This window comes from Bufo gargarizans, chromosome 4 (genome assembly GCF_014858855.1).
Source record: "Bufo gargarizans isolate SCDJY-AF-19 chromosome 4, ASM1485885v1, whole genome shotgun sequence".
Taxonomy (NCBI): Eukaryota; Metazoa; Chordata; class Amphibia; order Anura; family Bufonidae; genus Bufo; species Bufo gargarizans.
Window position 1 is genome coordinate 306,860,790 of NC_058083.1, and position 20,989 is coordinate 306,881,778.

The 20,989-nt window shown below is 45.3% G+C and overlaps 1 protein-coding gene across 1 annotated transcript in view; it reads left to right on the forward strand.

Moving 5' to 3' along the window:
- LOC122935834 (serine/threonine-protein phosphatase 2A 65 kDa regulatory subunit A beta isoform) overlaps nucleotides 1–20,529 on the forward strand; it is a 39,825-nt gene extending 19,296 nt beyond the window's left edge. The window contains exons 4-15 of the mRNA XM_044291741.1: nucleotides 6,644–6,876; nucleotides 7,617–7,764; nucleotides 8,207–8,362; nucleotides 8,914–9,028; nucleotides 9,999–10,069; nucleotides 12,102–12,236; nucleotides 12,355–12,528; nucleotides 12,912–12,972; nucleotides 15,795–15,949; nucleotides 16,042–16,184; nucleotides 18,018–18,109; nucleotides 18,899–20,529. Coding sequence (XP_044147676.1) covers nucleotides 6,644–6,876; nucleotides 7,617–7,764; nucleotides 8,207–8,362; nucleotides 8,914–9,028; nucleotides 9,999–10,069; nucleotides 12,102–12,236; nucleotides 12,355–12,528; nucleotides 12,912–12,972; nucleotides 15,795–15,949; nucleotides 16,042–16,184; nucleotides 18,018–18,109; nucleotides 18,899–18,915 — 1,500 coding nt within the window. The 3' untranslated portion in view covers nucleotides 18,916–20,529. The remainder of the gene's footprint in view (nucleotides 1–6,643; nucleotides 6,877–7,616; nucleotides 7,765–8,206; nucleotides 8,363–8,913; nucleotides 9,029–9,998; nucleotides 10,070–12,101; nucleotides 12,237–12,354; nucleotides 12,529–12,911; nucleotides 12,973–15,794; nucleotides 15,950–16,041; nucleotides 16,185–18,017; nucleotides 18,110–18,898) is intronic.
- The last annotated feature ends 460 nt before the right edge of the window (nucleotides 20,530–20,989 follow it).

The window sequence follows — 20,989 nt, forward strand, 5'->3', positions numbered from 1 at the left end:
AGGTCATTTTCTGAGGACACTTTTTACCTTTACTGACATTTTTCTTATCTGCCCATAGTACAAACTATTTTGCCAAATATATCCATTTTTAAACCAAACCCAGCATGCTTGGCTGTGCAGTATTTTACATGGCTCTCTCGGCAAACATGGAGAGGTGCAGGGGGCATGACTACAGAGAGAGTAGCAGGCGGAGCCCTGAGAACCCTTACAGAGCATAGCCTGCTGGGATTGGTTAGAAAATCCAGCGGGAAGCTGAGGAAAACTGAGTTCTGAATGGAAACAACCTGCCAGGATGCAGTGATGCTGAGAACAGGGGAAGGAAAGCGCTGATGTGAAAAACAGGGATAGCGCGCAAAAATACGCAGATTCCCAAAAAATCATTATGAAAACTGAGAACCACTTTAAAGGGGTTCTGCACTTTGTTAAAACTGATGATCTATCCTCTGGATAGATCATAAGCATCTGATCGGCGGGGGCCTGACACCCGGGACCCCCGCCGATCAGATGTTTGAGAAGGCAGCGGTGCTCCAGCATCATCACTGCCTTCTCACTGTTTACTGCTGGCCCAGTGACGTCACGACTAGTATCAACTAGCGTGGGCGCGGCTAAGCTCCATTCAAGTGAACAGAGCTTAGCTGCACCCAGGCCAGTTTATACTAGTTGTGACGTCACTGGGCCTGTGGTAAACATTGAGAAGGCCGCGGCGCTGCTGCCTTCTCAAACAGCTGATTGGCGGGGGTCCCGGGTGTCGGGATAGATCATCAGTTTAAACAAATTGCAGAGCCCTTTTAAAGCTGGCAGAGGCTATGGTTATCGCAGATGTAACGTGCCGTCATAGACTCTATTGGCATTGCTCTAAGTGACATCTTCTACTCTGGTTATTGTGGACTGAACCATTCGTCCCCGCCATCAGCTTAGCTGTGCGTCCCTGTATGTAATATGATGCTGTTATATTTTCTGACGTTACCCTTTTATGTTTGTTTTTATTTGGCCACCTTCAGCAGCCGCGAGTCCACCTTCGGTATTTTCACCGTATTACTTGGGTTAAAGCTTGAAATAGTTTTATCTCTCCTGGTGTGTGCCCCTTAGTCTTAATTCCATCAAACATGAAAGTTGTTAATAGACTGATGCCTTGTCCCTTTTTGTCCTCTATTGGCTCCAGCTACAAAGCTCGCATCTGGCTCCCCACTTCCCTGCCAATCTACTTTGTGCGTCAGCAAGTAAAGCTGCCAAAGTCTTAGATCTCTTCTGAGCCTTTTCCGCCTTCTGGAGCGAGAGGCTTGCAAGCATTGCGGGTATTGAGACATTAGGTGCCATCTGGGGGGCCCCTACTCTCCTGGCTCCCGGCCCAAACTTGTGTTCAGCTTGGCAGCTCTTAAATATTTTTATCCACGTCACCAGCTCAGTTGAATGTAATTTATGTATGTTGGTAGCAGATGCTGCATGAACAAAACAGGCAGCTCCAGGTGGTCTTGTAAGGATACACATAATAAGCTTATGGTGCAGCGGGATTAATAGTAATCAGTGGCTCCTCAGACTTTGTGTACGTCGCGGGAAAGTTCCCCCTAATCCGCACACGCTGAAAACTGCTCCTAATTGGCCTTACCTAGTTCTGAAACTGTATTCTGCACGCGACTTTGATCCTCCTGGTCTGCATCTGTGCATAGGCTTTTCTCATTTGCTGGTGGATTACCTCGCAGTGGTCCTCTTGCCCAAAGATCATTCCAGTCCTAGAAATCAGAGTAATGTCAAATGACCAAAAACCTTCCTAAAGTGCTGTAAATCTCATTCACTCATTCAATTTATATGCTAAAATACTGGCAAACAGATTGAAAGTCTTTCTGCCAGAACAAGTGGGGTTCGTCCCCGGAAGGGAGGGAAAAACAAGCTTTCCCTGCGATTTGTCGCTCCTCCAGGTCTTCGGCGGCCTATCTAATTTCTCAGTAAATCTCTCCAAGTCAATAGTTAATGTCTTCGTAGATCCGCAACTGCAGGAGAGCCTACAACAAATAACTCCATTCCAATGGACTACACAGTCAATGGCGTTTCTGGGAATAAAAATCACCCCAGATTTCTCATCTTTAGGCCTCATGCACACAACAGTTTTTTTTTTTTTTCACGGTCCGCAAAAAACGGGGTCCGTGATCCGTGACCGTTTTTTCGTCCGTGTGTCTTCCTTGATTTTTGGAGGATCCACGGACATGAAAAAAAAAGTCGTTTTGGCGTCCGCCTGGCCGTGCGGAGCCAAACGGATCCGTCCTGAATTACAATGCAAGTCAATGGGGACGGATCCGTTTGACGTTGACACTATGGTGCAATTGCAAACGGATCCGTCCCCATTGACTTTCAATGTAAAGTCAGGAGTCCCTTTACTTTCACACTTGTGTTCATAATGCAGACGGTGGCTCCGTTCAGAGCGGATCCGTCTGCATTATATTGTTAAAAACATTTCTAAGTGTGAAAATAGCCTCAGACGGATCCGTCCAGACTTTACATTGAAAGTCAATGGGGGACGGATCCGTTTGAAAATTGAGCCACAGTGTGTCATCTTCAAACGGATCCGTCCCCATTGACTTGCATTATAAGTCTGGACGGATCCGCTTGCCTCCGCACGGCCAGGCGGACACCCGAACATAACTTGAAGCGTCCCCATCACCATGGGAACGCCTCTACGTTAGAATATACTGTCGGATATGAGCTACATCGTGAAACTCATTTCCGACAGTATATTCTAACACAGAGGCGTTCCCATGGTGATGGGGACGCTTCAGGTTAGAATATACTGAAACTGTGTACATGACTGCCCACTGCTGCCTGGCAGCACCCGGTCTCTTACAGGGGGCCGTGATCAGCACAATTAACTCCTCAGGTGCCGCACCTGAAGGGGTTAATTGTACTATCATATCCCCCTGTAAGAGATCAGGGCTGCCAGGCAGCAGGGGGCAGACCCCCCCCCCCCCCTCCCCAGTTTGAATATCGTTGGTGGCACAGTGTGCGCCCCACATCGCCCCCCCTCCCTCCCTCTATTGTAATAAATCGTTGGTGGCACAGTGTGCGCCCACCATCGCCCCCCCCCCCTTCCTCCCTCTATAGTTAAAAATCGTTGGTGGCACAGTGTGCGCCCACCATCGGCCCCCCCCTCTCTCTATTGTAGTAACAACCATTGGTGGCAGTGTGCGGCCTCCCATTCCCCCCCCATCATTGGTGGCAGCGGAGTTCCGATTGGAGTCCCAGTTTAATCGCTGGGGCTCCGATCGGTAACCATGGCAACCAGGAAGCTACTGCATCCCTGGTTGCCATGGTTACTTGGCAATAGTACAATTGTAGAAGATTCATACTTACCTGCTTGCTGCTGCGATGTCTGTGACCGGCCGGGAGCTCCACCTACTGGTAAGTGAAAGGTCTGTGCGGCACACTGCCACCAATGGTTACTACTATAGAGAGGGGGGGCCGATGGTGGGCGCACACTGTGCCACCAACGATTTATTACAATAGAGGGAGGGAAGGGGGGGGCGATGGTGGGCGCACACTGTGCCACCAACGATTTATTACAATAGAGGGAGGGAAGGGGGGGGCGATGGTGGGCGCACACTGTGCCACCAACGATTTATTACAATAGAGGGAGGGAAGGGGGGGGGCGATGGTGGGCGCACACTGTGCCACCAACGATATTCAAACTGGGGAGGGGGGGGGGGGTCTGCCCCCTGCTGCCTGGCAGCCCTGATCTCTTACAGGGGAATATGATAGTACAATTAACCCCTTTAGGTGCCGCACCTGAAGGGGTTAATTGTGCTATCATATCCCCCTGTAAGAGATCGGGTGGTGCCAGGCAGCAGGGGGCAGTCTTGTACAAAGTTTGCAGTGTATTCTAACTAGAAGCATCCCCATCACCATGGGAACACTTCTGTGTTAGAATATACTGTCGGAAATGAGTTTTCACGAAGTGAAAACTTAGATCAGAAAAAGATTTTATGCAGGATCTCGGATCCGTCTGTATGAAAGCAACCTACGGCCACGGATCACGGACACGGATGCCAATCTTGTGTGCATCCGTGTTCTTTCACGGACCCATTGACTTGAATGGGTCCGTGAACCGTTGTCCGTCAAAAAAATAGGACAGGTCATATTTTTTTGACGGACAGGATACACGGATCACAGCCTCGGCTGCAAAACGGTGCACTTTCCGATTTTTCCACGGACCCATTGAAAGTCAATGGGTCCGCGAAAAAAAACGGAAAACGGCACAACGGCCACGGATGCACACAACGGTCGTGTGCATGAGGCCTTACTTGCAGCTAACTTTCAGGGCCTGCAGAGGACTCTGGAGGACATGCTAGGATCCTGGGAAATACCCTTCGTTTCCTGGTTCGGACGAAAGACTCTTTAAAACAGTTTTGCTCCCCTAGGTGCTGTATCATTTACAGCTCTACCGATCCCTAATCCACGAGCGTTCTTCAAACGTTTACAAAGTGTCTTCTCGTCCTTGTGGGGGGGGGGGGGGGCAGCAGACCCAGGCTACCTCATATGTATTTAATTCTACAACCTAAAAGGGGAGGCCTGGGAATCCCGGATCTATATATTTACCATAAGGCAATTATCTGCTCTAGATGCCTGGATTGGCTCCGGTCCCCGGCGGGACGAATTGACCAACTATGGAAAATAATATGTCAAATATCCCATTGCACTCTTTATTCCTAGACCGCTCTTTAGTTCTATGAACCAATAGTGCATTAACCCATTATGCGATAAAAATATGGATTGAATCTAAGTTTCAAAAAAATGTAGCACCTCATCACCTACTAATTATGCAAATAAAAGATTTACTTTGTGCTTCATCACCAAACTTCTGGGCAATGCTGACAGACACAGCAAAATCATTGAATATCCCCCTTCTGTCCCTTTGACCAGAAGAAGACATCCCCTCATATAGGAGCTTAAGGCCTCTTTCACATGGGCGTTGCGGGAAAATTTGCAGGTGCGTTGCGGGAACACGCACAATTTTTCCGCGCAAGTGCTAAACATTGTAATGTGTTTTGCGCTTTCGTGAGAAATCGCGCATGTTTGGTACCCAAACTTCACAGAAGTTCGGGCTCGGGATCTGTGTTCTGTAGATTGTATTATATTCCCTGAATACAGAATGCATAGTAAAATAGTGCTGGAGGGGTTAAAAAAATAATAATTTAACTCACCTTAGTCCACTTGATCGCAAAGCCGGCATCTCCTTCTGTCTTCATCTTAGCTGTGTGCAGGAACAGGACCCGTGGTGACGTCACTCCGGTCATCACATGATCTTTTACCATGGTGATGGATCATGTGATGACCGGAGTGACGAAGACAGAAGGAGATGCCGGCTTTGCGATCAAGTGGACTATGGTAAGTTAAATTATTTATTTTTTAACCCCTCCAGCGCTATTTTACTATGCATATTTTCCCTTATAACCATGTTATAAGGCAAAATAATAATGATCGGGTCTCCATCCCGATCGTCTCCTAGCAACCGTGCGTGAAAATCGCACTGCATCCGCACTTTCTTGCGGATGCTTGCGATTTTCACGCAACCCCATTCATTTCTATGGGGCCTGCACACAAAATAGAGCATGCTGCGATTTTCACGCAACGCATAAGTGATGCGTGAAAATCACCACTCATGTGAACAGCCCCATAGAAATGAATGGCTCAGGATTCAGTGCGGGTGCAATACGTTCAACTCGCGCATTGCACCCACGCGGAATACTCGCCCGTGTGAAAGGGGCCTAAGAGAAAACCCATTAGTAAAGTCCCTCTCCACCTTTCAACTAGGTCACATTTTACAGTTTGTTAAAAAAGCAACTAGTAATTCCTCCCAAAACCACAGATTGATCATTTTTTTGAGACCCTAGTTTTACAAATTAGAGACCCAAAAAAGATATCCAAATTTATATAATGCTCTAGTCTGTCTCATGGTCCCCAAAAATACCCCTTTATTTCCTCTTGGGAAAAGGAATTAAGTATTCAGTTCACAGAACAGGAATTGAATGTTATTATTCACCAGGGCGTCAAGCTGCAGGAATACAGCTACACATTACTGACTCTGGTATTACACGCCGCTGCATCTCCATCAAATGTTTCCTGATGTTAGTTCATCAGGTGAAATCATCTGAGGTGCGTACACCTCAGTCATCGATCCTGGGCTGAAGATCATGCTCTATGACTCCGGCACTCTGTATGAGGACGAGCAGTGGAAGTAGACGTCGCTCGTCCCCATATTGTGTAAGTGATTGCTGCATGTAAATACAGCTCTTCACTGACAAGCGGGCGATTGTCGGAAAGAAACACTCCATGCCCTATAATTATCTGCTCATCTGCACTCAAAGCAGGAAGCGCGTACATGTTTCTGGAGTAGTGGGGAAGAATATGGGATCAGGTAAAAGACTATTCAGCTAACAGCTGCATTAATGGAGACAAATAGGAATAGCTAAAATTGGTCAGATTAGATTTTCCTGCCTTATCCACCCCCTCTATACAATGTAGAATGGTGCTCTCGGTTATTTTTGTTCCATGTGTTGTAGGTTATTGTGAGGTTATTTTTGATGGCTTTACTGCTGTTTTGATGCTGTTATAGTTCTTAGATCAGTATCTGAATTGGTGGTCTCTTCTTTGACAGCCTCCCTTGGAAAGCTTGGCAACCGTCGAAGAGACCGTAGTTCGTGACAAAGCCGTGGAGTCCTTGAGGAAGATCTCCCATGAACATTCTCCTGTCGACCTTGAAGCTCACTTCGTGCCGCTGGTGAAACGCCTGGCCAGTGGAGACTGGTTTACGTCACGCACATCTGCATGTGGCCTTTTCAGCGTGTGCTACCCTAGAGTGTCTAGTACTGTCAAAGCAGAGATCAGGCAGTAAGTATCCTCACCTCTCCTGGTGACAGCACCAAAGGGGCAAGGTTACGTAGAAGAATGAATTAAAATATATTGGCCAGCAAATGTCCAGGACTTTCCAAACAAAGCAACTGAGACATCAGCTGCCCGTTGGAGGGCACTTCCCTCTCTTACATTGGCTTCCTCCTGGGTTCAGGCACAAGCTAGTGCAGGAGAGCAGATGTCGTCAGTGCTATGTAATTCTAGTTAGTAGCTGCCGAGCGTCTGACAAAGATTACTGCCGTCTTAGAACCAAAACTAGAAGTGTGTTGGGTTATGTAAGTGGCCGATGGAAGAGAGAGGTAGGTTATACCAACCCTTCATTTGGGAGTTGAAAAAAAGTCAGTATCTAAAAGGAATGATGACCCACGGTTCATCTTCAGATCCTGCTCCTTGGCTGTGTTTAACTCCTCCATTAGGGCAGTGCTGTGATCCAGATAAATGATTAGACAGGACGTGTGTCTCAGACCCCTTGTAAACCTGTAGCTGTAGTCACACATCACTGCTCTGCCCTAATGGAGATGAGCCAAATATCATCCTAGAAGCAAGATCTGAGTGGAGGAATAGCCGGTAGACATCCCCTTTAGGTACTGATTTGCATTTCATTTTTACGTTGTGGCTGTAGGGTCAAGTCCTCTAAGGTTGTTTTACATTGTCTGCCATTGGTACGCTTCATGCAGTGAGCGGCTTTTCTTGATACTTGTGCATCTTGTTTTTCTCAGGCATTTCCGCAACTTGTGCTCTGATGACACTCCCATGGTACGCCGTGCTGCTGCTTCCAAGCTCGGGGAATTTGCTAAAGTACTTGAACTGGAGTATGTGAAAAATGACATTATTCCTCTGTTTACAAACCTGGCTTCAGATGAGCAGGTGAGCTGTAGGTTATAAAGGGATTGTTACAAACATTATTAACGTGGGCATAGAATAACCCCAACCCCACCGTAGTTCCTTTGCACTTAAGGCCCTTATACACATTGGTGTATTGTTTGCCAAACTCGCTGAGAATGGCGGTGACAACGCTGTGTATGGGGATATTCCAACTCTCCCCCCGACAGATGGTGGCTAGGGAAAGAAGAATCGGGGGGGGGGGGGGGGGGGGAATGAATATTTCTACCTGATCCTTTTGTTATCTAAAGTGTCTGGCAGCAGCTTTCTCCACTTTCCACATTGAATACGCATACACGTTGGCCTACAGAGGGGTTGCTGGGATGTTCTTTTGACAGCTATTGCATGTCCATGCCCAGCTTTATTCTTGATTTATTGTCAGGCTGGCTGTATAACCTTAGACTAAGCTTATTCTCGGTCTTCCTAGGACTCTGTACGCCTGTTGGCTGTAGAAGCCTGTGTTAGCATTGCCCAGCTGCTCCCCGAAGAAGATCTTGAAGCGCTGGTGATGCCTACACTCCGTCAAGCTACTGAGGACAAATCCTGGCGTGTCCGCTATATGGTAGCAGACAAGTTTTCTGAGGTAATAAACTGCTGACACGTGCTGTTTTCTTTCCCTTTGTTTCATTAGTTCCCATGTCTCTGAATAGAAGATGTCCACCCTGAACATAAAAAGGGCAGTGGTTACACACAGACAACATGAATGCTAATACATTGCTTGACAGTTCAAAGCTGATAATGAAGGTAGTACGATCATTTGTATAGCGTACATGTGTCAGGTTATAGTGTTTGTTCTTAGACAACCATTGTAACTTGAGACCATGACTAATAACTGGTTCTGAGCCTCCAGAATGTCAGCATAAGATAAGAAAACATGAATACTTAAGGAATATAAGCAGGTAACTAATACAGATAAAGCTCCCTGTTATGTGGAGGACAGGAACCTCTTTAGGACATGCAGCTCGTCCATGCACAGGCAGAGCGATGCAGTACAGTAAACGTGCTTTGATTGTGCTACATTGTATATTCCATGACTAGTCTGTGTATAAATTTTGCATATGGAAATGATTTGCTTGTGAAGTGTCCGTTATTCCAAGGTGCCTTGCCATTATAGTTCTCCACATTGTGTTTCAGCTCCAGAAAGCTGTCGGCCCAGAGATCACAAAGAACGACCTTGTGCCTGCTTTTCAGAACCTGCTGAAAGATTGTGAAGCGGAGGTTCGGGCTGCTGGGGCGCACAAAGTAAAAGGTGAGCATGTTTCTCTGGGTTTTACTGTTTGCCTCAGGTTGGATTTGATCAATGGCAGAGGGGGCAGAGAGAATCAGACGTTGGTGAATATCAGGACTCGGTGGCATGTGCTGGAGCTGTTGGAACCCAGCAGCGTAAAACTGGTGACTGGTCTGTGATTTGTTGCTGTGCCCAACATAACCAGTTTTCCATTTGTCTGTAAATTATACATTTATTTTCTAGGATTTTTTTTTTTTTTTTTTTTTTTTTTTTTTATATCCCCACCATTCAGTGCCATTAGTGATCCCTTACCTGGGTAAGATCTTGGTTTGGTATAGTAGTTCTCTCAAGCTGAGCAACCAACATCTGGTCTGCAGGAACCTAGTGATCCACAAGGCTGATAAGGTGTGCACTGTGCCTCCTGAACACTCTATAGCTTGGAAGTGAACTTTTTGTATCTGGTGTATCTAGTGATATTTAGTAATTTGTTTTTAGTATTAAGGGGAACCTGTCACCGGGATTTTGTGTATAGAGCGGAGGACATGGGTTGCTAGCACATCCGCAATACCCAGTCCCCATAGCTCTGTGTGCTTTTATTGTGAAAATAAAAACTATTTGATACATATGCAAATTAACATAAGAGTCATATCTTGCTTGTGTGACCAGAGAAGAGTCATATTTTCAAGCTCTGGCTCATCTCAGGGTAATTTGCATATGTATAAAATCGGTTTATTTACACAATAAAAGCACACAGAGCTATGGGGACTGGGTATTTCGGATGTGCTAGCGGCCATCTAGCAACCCATGTCCTCAGCTCTATACCTAAAATCCTGGTGACAGGTTCCCTTTAAGTATCATGAATTGCTGCTATAATAAACTATAGTTTTCTTTAAAGCGGAGTCAATTTTTCCAAGATCTCCTGTGTGAACAGAATCTTACTCAGAAAGGACGTTTACTTAGATTAATATAAGCCTCTTGTTTGTCTTAATAGAGTTTTGTGAGAATCTGCCTGCTGATGGGAGAGAGGCCATCATCATGAACCACATTCTGCCCTATGTAAAGGTAAGATCAAGAAGTAAATAATCATTCTGCTTTGCTACCATTACGCTGGGTTCACACCTGAGCGTACTGGGTGGAGCGCTCTGTATGCGAGATTCTACGGGCGTCTCACATATGCGGCTCCTGTGCAAGTGAACGCCCATTGTCGCGCGTCCCTGGAAGTCTATGTACAGGAACGCGTGACAAAACGCCCCAAAGAAGCTCCTGTACTTCTTGGGGCGTCAGGCGTTTTACAGCGCGATCGTACGCACTGTAAAACGCTCAGGTGAGAACCATTCCCATAGGGAAGCATTGGTTCTTGCCTGTTGAGCATTTTACAGCGTGTAGGAACGCGCTGTAAAACGCTCAGGTATGAACCCAGCCTTAGGGTTTGGCAACACAGGCCGGAGAAGTTCCGCTGCAGATTTCACCCTATACACTGCAGCATGTGTGGATATCTGCAGCATAAATTGACAGGCTATGGGTTTAAAATCAGCACATCATGTCAATTTTCACCATGGATTTTTTTATTTTTATTGCGTGTCAATGAGATTCTTTGTCGCATCCACTTTGAAAGTACTTTTGATTTGCCACTCGAAAATCCACAGCATTTACACCACGTGTGGACATGCCCCTAATGCATTATGGTACTGTGTGTTTTCAGTGTTGCTTCTACAAGATCTAGTTTTGACATACCGCCCATTAGTAAGGCATGGTTCTCACCTGAGCGATTTACAGTGCTTACAAACGCGCTGTAAAACGCCCTATGCCCCAAGAAGTACAGGAGCTTCTTTGGGGCGTATTGACGCGCGTACGCCTCTGTGGTCAATAGCAAGAACGCGCGTTTCCAAATACAAAAACGCCCAAAATACGTCCGATAAAAACGCCTGTAAACAGCGCTTATTAGATACGCTCAGGTGTGAACCCAGCCTAAGTGAGTGCTGGAACCATTGCACATTTGATAGCATAATCTGCAGCAATTGTCTCCAGCTTGTTGCTAAACTACAATTCCCAGCATGCACTAACAGTCTTGGAGCTGAAGTTTTGGGCTAGAATCATACCAGCAGTTTTTCGTGGCATTTCCTACTGGATCTTTTTATTATGTTTAGCCAAAGCCAGGTCTGTGTTCAATACCAATGGGGAATATAAAAAATTGCATGAAAAGCTGTATCTTTCCAGCCACAGGTTAAAAAAAATACTGGGGTGCAGTTGGCATGGTAAAGGTTCTGGCATGTAGACCATGTTCTCATATTGCATTAAATGAGTAGCCCCATCTGGGGCATTTATGGCATATCAATAGTGTGCCATAAATGTCCGATACTTGTGAGCCCGCGCTTTGGGCCCATTATCATGTCCATGCCCTAAAGTGAACGGAGAGCACCCCACGCATGCGCTGTGCCCTCCCCTACATTAAGTGCCAGTTCTTGGCTATTTTCAGAGGTCCCTTAAGTGAATGGAGAAGTGGCCACTCTAGCATGGCTTTCTCTCAGTTTACTTTTGGGGTCCCTTTTTTGAGGTTAGTGCAGCTCTGGGACCAACACCCATCAGACATTTATGGGGTACCCTATCGATAAGCTATAAATGTCCCAAATGGGGTAACCCCTTAAATTCTTTTGTTGTTCACCACCTGACATGTTGATGACAAATGCCTGCTGTTGCGGGGACAGAAAACGGTTGCATCCAATGGTTTTTGCCCGGCTGAGACCTGGCATTTATGCTGGAAAGCTGCTGAATCAACGCTGGGCTGACTTTAAGTCAATGGAGATCTGGCGGTGAACTAGAGAAGCCGGCAATGTCAGATGTGCTTGAAAGAGATGTGAACGAGGCCTAACATTAGGATTGATTACACCTCCCTGCAGTAATATAGAAGTAGATTTATGGGGCAGATGTTAGTTTGTATAAAGACATAAATCAAGTCCGCTCAGCAGCTTTGTAAAATGGGCTTTGGTTAACCAGATGAAAAACTAGTATTGTGAAATAACATCCAAGCCCTAAACTGGTTAGTTTAAATATGAAAGTTGACGACACAAGCCTTATTTCTCCTTTTTTTCTTTAGGAACTGGTAACAGACTCCAATCAACACGTGAAATCCGCTCTGGCCTCTGTAATCATGGGATTATCCACTATTTTAGGCAAGGAAAATACTATTGAGCACCTTCTACCTCTCTTCCTTGCGCAGCTGAAGGATGAGGTAATATCTCAATTTTGCTGCTTTTGTGCGATAATGATATAGTTATAATTTATGTGATGAGTTGGTTTTTTGCACCTCCTAAAAATTCTTTTTTTTCCCCACTCCTTCCTAAATCCAGTGCCCTGAAGTGCGTCTGAATATTATCTCTAATCTGGACTGTGTGAATGAGGTGATTGGCATTCGCCAGCTTTCTCAGTCCCTGCTACCAGCCATTGTGGAGCTGGCTGAAGATACCAAGTGGAGAGTGAGGCTGGCCATCATTGAATATATGCCCCTGCTCGCTGGTCAGCTTGTAAGTCTGTAGAGCCTTATAATCGGAGAATGTTCACTCTGCAGGATTTGATAGCCGATTTCGGCCTATATTCCATGTTGAGATCCGTGCTTTATTCATTTCAGTGGGAGTCAGTCTTGTGGTGGTTTTATTTTTATTCACTTTACTTACCGAGGCGGAAATTGTGACGTGTAACCACATGTGGATCGACCCCATTGAATGGATCTACAGAATAGAAAATTGGGAGTCCGTGGCAAAAATCAAAAGGTCCATTTCAGATTTTTGCCATGGGTTCTGCAACAAGTATATCGTGGATTTTGCTACAGAAAAATCACGTTTTGTTGTGAAGGTCCTCATTCATGTACCTAATTGTGCTTAAGGGTGTTGTGCTCTTTTCTTCATAGGGTGTAGAGTTTTTTGATGAAAAGCTGAATTCACTGTGCATGGCTTGGCTGGTTGACCATGGTAAGTGCTTCAAACGCCCCATGTTATTAATTACGTCTCAGTCTAGGTTCCTGTGGCTGGTTTAGTCAGTCGGCAGTTCTCTTATCATAATTGGGCTTAGCAGGGACTGCAATTGACATCACTGTGTTAGTTTAGATTTCACAAAGCCCATTGATTTTTGGCAGTTTTGTGTGATAGCGCTGTATGTCTCATTGAGATCTGCTTCTAATGACTGGAGACCTCAACTTCTCTAATGTCTTGCTGAATTATTAAACTTTATAAATAAACCAGGGCCCATAAAGCTGTCTGTCTAGCACATTCAATGCCGGTATATCTATTCAATGTTTACAGGTGTTGCCTGAAAATGACAGGGTGTCAGTCTAAGGGACTTGGTGTAGGGGATTATATAGTGTGTAACGTCTTGGCTATACTGGTGCCAAGTATAATAATTGAGCATGCGCCCTGTCCTTCCCACAGAGAATGAATGCTTAGGACGAAAGAAAAAGAACCTTGGCCTTTGGTTTGGGGATAACTTTAAAACTTAAAGGGACACTGACAGGCAAATTCAGCATATTTAGTTATATATCTGACATTACAGGTCTTATACAGTCTATTAAAAGCATCTAAGTAGCCCCCCTGTCCACCTTTTAAATACCTTTTATAACCTGCTTGTCCGATCACCAATCTGCCCAAGGGGCGGAGTTTCATCTCAAAATGCGCCCAGCCAGCCGCTCCCAACTGCCGTTCTGAAGCCCCGCCCAGCTCATCAATATTCACTTCGCTGGGCGGCAGCTACAACTCTCCCCAGTCACGATCCTGCGCATGGGCAATAGAATCCTCCTGGCATCGTTCATGTCTAATCTTCTGCGCCCCGCCGTGGTTAGATCGCGCCTGCGTACGCACCCTGCCTGCGTCCCCGAGGCCGCTGCAGCCTCTGCCTCATGCGCATGCGATGATGATGATACAATGCCAGAAGGATTCTATTGCCCATGCGCAGGATCGTGACTGGGGAGAGTTGTAGCTACCGCCCAGCGAAGTGAATATTGATGAGCTGGGCGGGGCTTCAGAACGGCAGTTGGGAGCGGCTGGCTGGGCGCATTTTGAGATGAAACGCCGCCCCTTGGGCAGATTGGTGAGGAGACAGGCAGGTTATAAAACTTTATTTTTCGGTATTTAAAAGGTGGACAGGGGGGATACTTAGATGCTTTTAATAGACTGTATAAGACCTGTAATATCAGATATATAACTAAATATGCTGAATTTGCCTGTCAGTGTCCCTTTAAAGGCTGTGTCTAGGGAGCAGTTAAAGCATAGCCATGGCAAACATCATGATCACAAGTGTTCCCTCCGCAGTCGCTGCATATGGAAGGCCTCCGCTCTTGAATGACCGCTTTAGTGTCCATCCAGGAGGCCACTGGAGCAATCGGGGGAAGGGGAGAGAATTTGGGGCGTTCACTGCATAGAGCCCCAGAACATTACATTGGTGGGACCACCCTGGGGACACTTGGAGTCGCATCATGATGATTTATTTTCCTTGGTCACTAAATTAGCACAACCATTACCAAAAATATGTTTGAGGGAATCTGTCAACTGTTCGCATAGACAGCTCTGGTTTACCTAAAAAACAAAAGTTGTTCTCTCCTTTTGTTGATCGGAGACTCTGCTCCAGAGTTGTACTTTTTATTAATATGCAAATTGGGTGTTTGCTGCAATAAGAGCATCACCATTGCCCTTGTTGCACCCAAGCTCTACCTCTCAAGCCTCATACAGACATCCGTGGAACACGGTCCGTGAGATACCGTACTGGTTGCTGTGACGCCGTGCGCTCCTGCAATGCCAGTCCGGTATCTATGGTTGCTATGACGCTGTGCGCTCCTGCAATGCCAGTCCGGTATCTATGGTTGCTATGACGCCATGCACTCCTGCAATACCAATCCGGTATCTATGGTTGCTATGACGCTGTGCGCTCCTGCAATGCCAGTTCGGTATCTCACGGACCAGTGTTCCATGGACGTCTGCATGAGGCTTTATTGGGGCCAGCCCTTCCCTGGCTGCTTTGATTGACAGGGGAATACAATAGCAAAGCAAGAGCAATGGCGATGCCCTCATCTCACCAAAGGGCTAATTATCTGAGATCAAATCAGACCTCCAGACAGGACTGACCCACAGTGGTGATACTCACCTGGTTCTCGCTTCTGGACTTATTCTGTGTGATACAAGGGAAGCAGGTCACCGCTGCAGCCTATGATTGGCTGTAGTGGTTATATGTGTCCGTCGACGGATGTTGATATCGGCGCAGAAGAGGGCCCGAAGTGCCGAAGTTGCCACAAAGACATCGGCGGGGATCAGTATCATCACCACTGCAGTTCAGCCATGTCTGGAAATCTGATTTAGGCTGGAATAACTCCTTTATGAAAATGTATCATGCCTCGGATCAACAAAAGAAAAACTGCATTTTATTCAGGTGAACCACAGCTGTGTTTATGCAAACAGTTTGATCGGGAGATCGCTGGTGGCAGGTTCCCTTCTAACAGCTTTGCCTATCAGCAGTTTTGAAGGTTCAAAACTGCTGACAGACTCCTTTAATCAAAAATATCAGAAAACAGTATTGGTTAAATGAAGAGGTTCCAGATATTATTATTTTTTTTATACTTGATTTGGATTGTATGTCGTCATTTATTAGTATTTTCCAGTATACTTGCATATGCAAAAGACCTAGAGAGGCAATACCCACAACAGTAAAGATACGGCCGGGTCTGTAATTATTGATGTATTTATACTGCAGAGCCATCTACATATTTAATAACTACAGTAAATTCAGGTTTTCTTTTTTGGTTTTTCAGTTTATGCAATCCGAGAAGCAGCCACCAACAATTTAATGAAGCTTGTGGAAAAGTTTGGTGCAGAATGGGCTCAGAACACCATTGTCCCGAAGGTCCTGGCCATGGCAAATGATCCCAACTACCTGCATCGAATGACGACTCTGTTCTGTGTTAATGTACGTGATCTTGTTACTGGATTAATGCTTCATGAATGTACACTAGGTGTAGGTGGGCAACACTGACTTCATTTAATTATTTTTCTCTACAGGCTCTGTCTGAAGCATGTGGAAAGGAAATCACCACTAAACTGATGCTTCCTATTGTATTAAAGATGGCCGCCGACCAAGTGGCTAACGTTCGTTTCAACGTAGCCAAATCATTACAAAGGATAGGACCAGTCCTGGATAGCAAGTATGTGTTTCTGCTTAAGTCCTGCAAATATCCTCCTTCCAGCTTCATCTTTATTCGCATTGGTCCCGTGTTATCCAAAATCCCTTTGGACTTTTCAGATTTTCTGTAATCTGAGGAAAATCTACCTCGTTGCTTGTATGAGAGTCACGTACTTTGTTGCTGCAAGTGGCTCTCCAGCAAAAAGTTGTTCAGACCGGCTCCACGTCTGATTTTCAGAGTTGGGCTCTTTTCACACAGCGCCTTTTATCATCTGTGTTCTGAACACAAAACTAAACGTGGGTAATTAGTGGGGTTCTAAGGGTGGTTCCATCGAATTAAGGGCACGGGTGCAGTAATGCAAATGCTGATCTGTGCTTCTGTTCAGCACCATATTGTGAACGGACCCACATCCATTATACGGTGCGCACACGGCTGGTGCCCGTATATATTGCGGACTCTCTCTATTTGCGGGCTGCAACACGGGCCCAGCTGGCATACATTTGTATGCATGAGCCCTTAAAGAGGACCGATCGCCAAAAAATCCAGTGCAATTTTCAGGCAGCAGGATATAGAGCAGGAGGAGCTGAGCAGATTGATCTATAGTTTTGTGGAAAAAGAGTCAGTGAAACTTAATCTTTTATGCATTTTATATCTGCTTTTTCTTAACTTAAAGTGGTATTCTGGTTGGTTGAAGTTATCCCCTATCCACAGTATAGGGGATAACTATTTTATTAAATTGGGGCACCCACCATTCACAAGAATAGGGGGCCCCGTACCCCCTCCAGCCTCTTTGAAATGAAGGGAGCAGCCGGGCGCACATGTACATGGCAGCTTCATTCATTTCTATGGGAGTTCCGGAGAGTAGAGTACCGTGCTCGCCTATCTCCGGAATTCCCTTAGAGATAATTGGAGTGGACGAGTGCATGTCTGACTGGCCGCTCCGTTCGATACAGCGTGGTTGTGGGGGGGATTTGCAGGCAGGAGGTCCAGTGGTAGGACAGCCACCGATCTAATACTTATCCACAGTGGATAAGGGATAGCTTCAACCAACTGAAATACCCCTTTAAGACCACCCCTGTGTACAGTGACTGACAACTATCTGCAGCTACACAGAAAATGCTATCCATCCCTAGTCGCCCCTCCCCCATGTACAACAGAAGGCCTAAAAAGCAAAGATTTAAATGTATAAATTACACGTTTTATGATGTACCAATCTGCTCAGCTCCTCCTGCTCTATAACTTGCTGCCTGCAGATTACACTGCCTTTTGTCCCCTTTATGTAGATCTCTGACTGCTGCTGACGTTTTAGCTTGCTGTGAGTATTTGCTGATTAATACACTTTTTATGGCTGTGCATCTAATAAAAATGTATGCTGACTGATTTTTTATTTTATTTTTTATTATTAAAGGCAATATTAGAGGAGGTAAAAATCCTTGGGAAAGGTCATCAATATCATAGCAATGGGCGACTCCCAGCAATTCCACCAGTCAGATTTTTGAAGAGGTCGTGGTGCTCTGATCGCCGAGGCCTCTTCATACTAAATCGAGCACAGCACCGTAACCTGTTTAGCCGCTCTTCTTGGTATTACTTCCCAGTCATTTTATGGAACTGAGATACATAAAGGCCATGCAACGTGACGAGCCAGAGAAGAGGCCGCAGTGCTTGCCCAAGCGCTGTCCTTTTCCAAAAGCTGATTGGCAGAGGTGTCTGACTCCACAGATCTGATATTGATGACGTCCAGAAGATAGGCTGTCAATGTTTAACTCCTGGAAAACCCCTTTAAATCGAAACTTGATATAGTCTGTACCTCAATAGATTTATTGACGCAAACAATGGTCTAATGTTTTCTTGCAGCACAGTACAATCTGATGTCAAGCCTGTACTCCAGAAGCTGGGCCAGGATGAAGATATGGATGTGAAATATTTTGCCCAGGAAGCCATGACTGGTATGTTTCTGTATAAATTGCTAGTATACGTACTGAACAGATTATTTTTTTATTAATTAATCTTTTGAGGAAAGTACCTGACTGGTTACATGGACTTGCATATTGTCGCCTGTGGTAGGCTAATCTAGCAGTCAGTAGTCACATCTGGGGCACGATAAACTTGTGTATCAAGTGCACTTTTGATTATTATAGGTGCCGTGTCAGTTTATGGTCAGTCGGGGTCCATCCTCTGTGACCGCACCAATCCTGGCAGCACTCTGAGGATAGATTCACTCAAGTTTTTTTCAAGAAGGTTTTGAGGCAGATTACCCTTCCTGTTTTTCAGCAGGAGGGAGAAAAAGAAGTCTTCCTTTTATTTTTCTGATTCCTTTTTAAATCCACTTCTGGATTTGGCTTAAAAACCTGCTGTGAAATCAGTCACAAAACTGCGTTCGTCTACTCTGCATTGAGGCCCTTTGCTGCTTTTCTATGTGTACCCCTAATATGAGCCACCTGGTGGTGCAGGACACTGGACCCCACCACATTTACTTGACTGAACCTGTACAGGAAAATATAAGAAAATACTGTTAAAGGGTCCCTCTGGTTGCTATGGGCAAGTGCTCTACTATATTACTTTGTTTTAGCAAGTGTCTTCCCCGTCCCCTAAAACTTAGTTTTCAGACTGAGGTGCTGATCTTCTGGTTGTGCCAAGATGCGTCTGGTTGCTTGTGCATAACCCTCAGATTATTATTATTATTATTATTATTATTATTATTTAACCACCTATTATTCTAATTCTTCTCTCTGCAGTCCTTTCCTTGGCATAAGAAGTTGCAGACGACACGACCCCCTATTGTATGTTCAGTATGTAGTAGAATGATGTTTTGAACCTCTGCGGAACAACCTTTCAAGACCTCACAGGAACAAATGGCAACTACTGTTGGAAGACCACATTCCCTGCATATGTGCCTCTTCTAAAAGACTTTTCCTTTCCTTTTTTTTTTTTTTTTTTACTATGTTATTTATGAATTTCTGGTCATTATTTTTATTTGCAGTACAATGGAGTCTTACTTGTTACTGGTGGTCAGTGTATTATTCGGTATCGGTGTTTTTGGTTATGTCTGAAGTTGGGGAGCTGATGAAATTGTCGTCAGACTAGTTCTCTGCCCTAGATGTGGAAAGAACACCTGCCATTGATGGACATTAAAATTCATGTGAACCTGACCAGTCTGGCATCTTCCCTCAGTGCCAGAGGAAGTAGAAAATGGCCATTGGCAAAGTAACCATGGTCAAAAGGTCTCTGAAAATCAGGTGCCAACAAAAAATCCTTTTGCTGGCCCCTTGTGTCATAGGCTTGAACCATTCTGTACCATTTTTATGCATTGTGGGTAGGTCTGTTTGCTCTATGCCTAGGGAAGACAGATTTCTGGTCTAAAGCCCTTGCAGATTCACTGGTGAGGAATTTTCTAGAAGGGGTGAAGGAGATCCTGAAACTTAAAGGGGGTTGGCCCATCCCAGACTCCTGTCTTCACAATGCATGTGCAGCCTGCTCTCCATTCGCTGGTATGGGAGTTCTAAATATGGCCAAGCAAGCACACTTGGCTAATTTTGGAAGTCCATAGAGATAAATGGAGAGCGCAGCCAACTTTGTTCTCAGCTATGGGACTGCCAGAAATAGCTAAGCCACCACTTGGCTATTTTCGGAAATTCGATAGAGGTAAATAGAGGGTGGCCGAGCTAGCGTGGTGTGCTCTCCTTAACTTAGGGGGGGGGGCCGTTCTAAATAGAGGTGCAGGTCCCACCCCTGGCACCTTCTCCTTTCTGACATCGCTAGGATTTGCCATCAATGTCTGAGATGGAACGACCCCTTTAGCTGTTACAGATGTGATCCCTTATTTTGCATTGTATTCTTATTGTACTTATCTTGTATTGCATGCTTCCTCCTCTGAAGTTTGAGCTTGACGTCTGAATGAAGACCATAAGAAGTCTCGCTCTTTCACTTTATTTTGCTTTAACATTTTATCCATTGCTTCTGGCACTGGAATGAAATGGCAACTATGCGGTGGTGAATTTTTTTGCATGTCGGGCATTATTAGGGGCAGTGCTTATCTACTGACATTTTTCTGGACTGTTTTTGGCAGTGTTCTTGGTGGGAGACATAGCTTTCCATCTGTGTGTTGAATTTTAATGTAATTTTTTTTTTAAGTAACTAGCTGGCTTTGCAGCCTAATGCCTGGAGAAAAGGTGCTCTAAATTTTAAAATATCCACCTCCATTTGTGCAGGCAGTCCATCCGATTCAGCCACAGCCTTTTAATTAAATGCAAAAATTAACTGAAGTCCCCTGTCGCTTCGGGACATTCCTTGAAGGTTAACTCAATATTGACTGTAGAAATTGTCATGTGCTTGATAAAGGAAATAAACGTAACTCACATAATGTTTCCTAGCATGTGCAATCTCGTGTCTGTTTATGGCTGTACTTACTTTTTCCATGTTTTAGCTTTTTATGCAGCTCTCACTACTTTCTAAGAGTCCACCAGGTATGTATTCAGCTTAAAGGGGCTGTCTCATTGACAATGGGGGACGTATCACTAGGTTATGCCCCCTATTGTCTTATATGTGCTGTGGCCCCATAGAAAATTTATGGAGGGCGGCTGCGCATGTGCAGTGCTCCGTTCTCAATATAGGTGCGGGTCCCTAGCGATATGCTCTCATTGTCTATAATGAGACAACCCCTTTAAAACCTGGTGAAGGCCCCCAGGCCTTACATGTTGGGATTCAAATGACACCACTTCTGGCAGGGTGTAATAAGATGTTGTTAAAATCCACCATAGACTCCAGTACAGAAGTTAATGTTCAGGTCCCTTAAGGGGGCTAAAAAACAAACAAACACTAGTACACTC